Source organism: Cajanus cajan, chromosome 8 (genome assembly GCF_000230855.2).
Source record: "Cajanus cajan strain Asha chromosome 8, NIPB_CcT2T_4, whole genome shotgun sequence".
NCBI classification, from domain to species: domain Eukaryota; kingdom Viridiplantae; phylum Streptophyta; class Magnoliopsida; order Fabales; family Fabaceae; genus Cajanus; species Cajanus cajan.
Window position 1 is genome coordinate 54,532,287 of NC_138524.1, and position 5,096 is coordinate 54,537,382.

Below are 5,096 nucleotides of genomic sequence, written 5' to 3' on the forward strand. Positions count from 1 at the left end.
AATGATTCCGTCACAAAATTTGGCGTCACAAAATATTTAGTGACGGATTATTTTCTCCGTCACAATTAGTGATGGAATTAAGGCATCACAAACAATATAATTTCCGTCACTAATTTCTAACAATAAATGTTTAGAAATTAATAAAAATCCGTCGCAATTTGTGACGCCTCTAAATCCCTCGCAATTTGTGATGAACGAATCCGTCACAAACTGTGATGACTATAATTGACTAGAATCCATCACAATTTGCGACGCCAGAATTCCGTCACAATTTGCGACGGATAAAATCCGTCACTAACTGGGCTGAATCCCTCACAAACTGGGCGTCTTTGATGACTAAATTTGTGATGAATAATTTTTTTAGAATTGTTTATTTTTAAATATTTTTAATAAATAAATAAAACAAAATATGTTTTTAATTATTTATAAAAATAAAACATTTTCTATAACTAGTTTGCTGTACACTTGCAATTTCGTAAACCTGTAAAATAAATGGAATTTTTTTATTTTTAAATTTGTATCATTTTATACCCTTGTGCTCCCATCATGTAAAAAGACTTGCACAACAATCCAGCTTCAACTGAGATCAAAATCACCTTGAACTATATTCACAACTCATCAAACTACAGAGGAAAAAAATATAACATCGTACTATTTTACTTACATAGAAACTTATCAATTATTCAAAATTTAAAATAAAAACAAAGTCAAAAATGAATTCTTTCCATACACAAATAGACCCTCTTCCACTTGCTAGAGAGAATAATGGACTAGGCAAATAATGAAGAAACTACAGTGATGCTCTTATATCAGCTGATGTTAGAACTGCAGTTGACATGTTCATGTCATGGTCGGTGATAAACATACTTTGTTCTGGGATCCACAATGAGACCCTTTCCTCCATTCACTTCTAAGTCATGCCTACCAGATCACAAGTACAAAATGAATTAGAACCTATAATCTAAACTACATTTACAAGGAAATAGAAACATCAAACAAAATATATGCTACTGGTATCAAGCCCAAATACCTTCAGATATCAAGTGCAACATTTCATGAAAAAGAAAATGTTAATAGTGCACTCTTTATTATTGGTTGAAAACTTGAAATTTTATTGAGAATTATAACAGTCCACCTGTGCTTTGCACTGTCTATGGACATGCGAAAAAGCAACCCATTTTAATGAAAAAAAAAGTTTAAATATATTTTTAATCTATCAAATATCTAGTAAATTTATTTTTAGTTTCTTAAATTTAAAATTGATTTTTTTAGTCCTTGAAAATTGAAAAAAAAAAAAAACTTAAGTTAATCCTACTGCACAAATGTCGTTAGTGAATTCGTAAAATAAAAACTCACCCATTACTGAATATTTTGCACAAAATTTATCCATTAGTGTCCTTGTTAGTGACAGCATCATACTAAATCCAACTAATGTTGTGTATAACCGACTCAATTTGACATTGTCAGTGATGCTATTAGTGATCTTGAGATACTAAAATAAGTTTTTTCCTCAAATTACAGAGACTAAAAAAATCATATTTAAATTTAAAAAATCAAAAACAAATTTACTTAAAAGTTGAAGGACTAAACATATTTAAGCTAAAACAAGTTCAGAATGTAAAGAGAGAGTGTGCAGTGTGGGAAAATTTGACACAAAATGCTGACACGGGAATTTCATTCATTCCCAAATTAATGAGTCTTGCTTATGATTTTGTAATTCCCAACAAATTTCAATCAGTGTGTTAGTGTCACTCCTCTTTCATGGAACAACCTTATGAAAAGGAACAAATGATTAGAACACATGAAAAGATAAAGACTCAACTGAAAGACGAAATCTGGGATGGTCAACTGTTCGCGGGGTACATATCTGAAGAGCTGTAGTAATCTATCAACGTATACCACTTTCTTCCAAACCTAAAAGTTAATCGTCAATGACAATAACATGTATAGGATGTCCTTAAATATAGTTTTAAGTCTGTAAATAAAATCTGATTCGTCACGCACCAAATTGTCGACAAGCAACTGAAGCGCGAGTACAGTCAATTTTAGTCCAAGAGTTGGGTGAAGGACATATATTGCCTGCACATACCAGATTGAGAGATTAGAACAAAGACTACAAAGGCATAATCATAATGCTTTTAAGAAAACAGAAATGTTGCATACATGTAGATTGTGCTGGTGCTTCCTTCCAAGTATTTGTTGCAATCTTCTCATCCAACTTAGGTCCGGTTGCCTATTTATACAAAAACATTATCAAGAAACCATACTAATGAACATTGCATACAAATCGGGAGCAACCAATGATAGGAGTAACATAAATTTCACGAAGCAACCTGCTTATGTAAAATATTATTAACCAAACATCAAAACACAATTGTGTTACTATGTATTTGTTTATTCAAGTATGCTTCTCCTCAGTGGCATGTCTTGAATTAATTATAGAACAATTTTCCCAAACACTGTCACCTAACCTCAAGTTTTGTTTCACAAAAATCTACCACTTAAACAGGCAAATCTTCTATCAGCATAATAATGGGTTCAAATTTAACAGAATAATGATCCTTGACAAAGGAGCATATATTAAGCCACAACACATCAAATCAAAGGACAACTAGATTTAAATACGACGTATGTGCCGAATTTAAGAAAGAAAAATAATGCGGAACCAACCACAATAGAGGTACATAAAGTAACTTCAAGATTCTATGCCACTCATGGAAAAAGGTCATGCCGATGTTACCAGAAACTATAAAAAGAACTATTGATATTTGATACTGAGGGAGACGTTTGGCAATTAAATACTATACAAGCGCAAACAAAAATGTTAAGCCATATTTCTGATGCTGAAACTTGAATTTCCAGTTCCTTTTTTCTAATTGAATAAACATGAATTTAAAGAATTTTAGCAATGAAAGCCTTTTTATTTATGTAATAAAATAATTCACATAATATAAGAACTAGTTCACCGATTAAGGTCTACCATTAGCTCATTCATAACCCTTGGCATATTTCATACCCCTAAAACATAAAAGAAAAGGACAAACCTGTAAATCCAATAATTCCATTATTTAACACTTACACTTGCAGAGATGCAGTAGAGTGAAAGTATACAATAGTATAAGGCTTCTGTATTATAGGCTCAAACTCCTTAAATTTAACACCAAGATGATTCTAAGTATATTCAAATAGTAAAAAGGGTAAGCCAAAAGAATACGGATTGAAACTTATGGTTATAATGCATAAATGAGTTTTAAGAGAAGTACACATGCCCAACATTGAAGATAAAAAATTATAATAGCTGAATTTATGCTTGTTAGCAGTAAAATATGTCGAGCTGAAGGGTAGAACTGAATCACCTTCACCACGTAAAGCACAAATCGCTCCAGATCAAGACATCTAAGCAAAAAGTGAGCCCCCACAACCACCATGACTGGACGACCCTCACTGTCTACCCCTCCGCGATAGCTGAAAAACATAAATACCTCTGAAATTAAATGTAAATATTAATCTGAACACATGCATGAAATCTTCATTTTGAATTGTTAAGTAATGCAAAAATAGTAGAAAATTTTAAAAGAGTAAAAAGCTTGGTTATTTGTTTATCTATGATTGAGATCTTAAAAGAATTAGATCATATCCAGAAACATTTTTCTTTTCTCATCTGCAAAAGCGTGTATCATCAATATTACCAGACAGTCACTAAATATATCTTCAAGTCAGTTGATGAAAAGGCTGACAAGGATTGAAGAATTTACGATTTCAATGTTCAGTTTATCTCTTGTCCAAATGGCAGAAATTTCTCAGCCCAGAAAGTTTACAAACATTATAAATTGAATTTAATTAACCCTGTTAGAATTAAGCACGTGTATAATGAGTAGTGAGTCATTAGTATTACTTCCTCATCTGTGATTAGTGCTGATTAGCTCTAACTTAGGAGATATTTTTTTATGGTTAATAATATTATTCATAATATAAATATAAGCATGTGTAGACTGGTTGGCCGTACATATTTTTCTCCAATTCTATAAATCCAAACAATCAAATATATAATTATCCCTGAATAATTTAGGAACTCAGAGTATGCATAAGCAATGAAATAGATAGATTACTTACACAATTTTCATCTCTGCAATTTCAGACAAATTTAAGGATTTTGCTTTAGAAAGATATCTAGAGTGAAGAGAATATTCTTCAGCAGCAGACAATGGAGGTCCACCTAAGTCACCAAATCCAAGCAATTTAGCAAAATTCCAGCCTCTTTGTGCTTGAACAGTTTTCTCCCATTGCTCTAGACGTCTTTAATTCCACAAATACATGAGTTTTGATTTGAATTAAACATGTTTGGTATTTCAAATATGAAAAAGATTATGTTATTCAATTTTTGTTATTTGTGTTATGGTATGTGGGGTAGAGGGTGTCACACAAATGATATATATTTATTATTAATAAATACATAAAATATATATATATATATATATATATATATTATATTTTTATAATATTATTCATAAATTAATATCAATAATATTATTAGTATATTTATACATAAACTAATAATTTGATAAATATAACTTATTATATATTAATATACTTTTACAAAAATATAAATATACATATCTTATCTACTATATTTATATTTTTGTAAAAGTATATTAATATATACTAAGTTATATTTATCAAATTATCAATTTATCTATAAATATACTAAAAATATTATTGATATTAATTTATTAGCAATATTAAATTATTAATAATATATAAATTTTATTTATTTAGTAATAATAAATATATATCATTTGTTACATTAATAAAAATTATAGTATATGTTAACTTAAATAAGCAAATAATGGTATAATTTTAAATTATTATTATATATATATATATATATTAAAATTTTAAAATTATTAAATTTTTAATGGGAGAGATTCAAATTGCACAATTATAATTTTTGAGAGACTAAAATTGTTCAATTAAAAATTAAAAGACTAAAATTGCACAATTACAATTCTTTAGGGACTAAAATTATCCAATTAAAATCTTAGGGATCAAAATTGCACAATTACAATACTTGAGGGATCAAAAATGTAATTAAACCA

The 5,096-nt window shown here is 29.1% G+C and overlaps 1 protein-coding gene across 1 annotated transcript; it reads right to left on the minus strand.

The window, feature by feature from the left end:
* Positions 1–581: 581 nt before the first annotated feature.
* Positions 582–4,256, minus strand: LOC109793083 (uncharacterized). Its single transcript, XM_083062641.1, has 7 exons — positions 4,114–4,256; positions 3,357–3,465; positions 3,080–3,147; positions 2,164–2,233; positions 2,005–2,079; positions 1,823–1,914; positions 582–921 (listed from the first exon to the last, which is right to left on the minus strand). The coding sequence occupies exons 1-7, from the start codon at positions 4,122–4,124 to the stop codon at positions 846–848; spliced, it is 501 nt and encodes a 166-aa protein (XP_082918767.1). The 5' UTR covers positions 4,125–4,256; the 3' UTR covers positions 582–845.
* Positions 4,257–5,096: the final 840 nt, after the last annotated feature.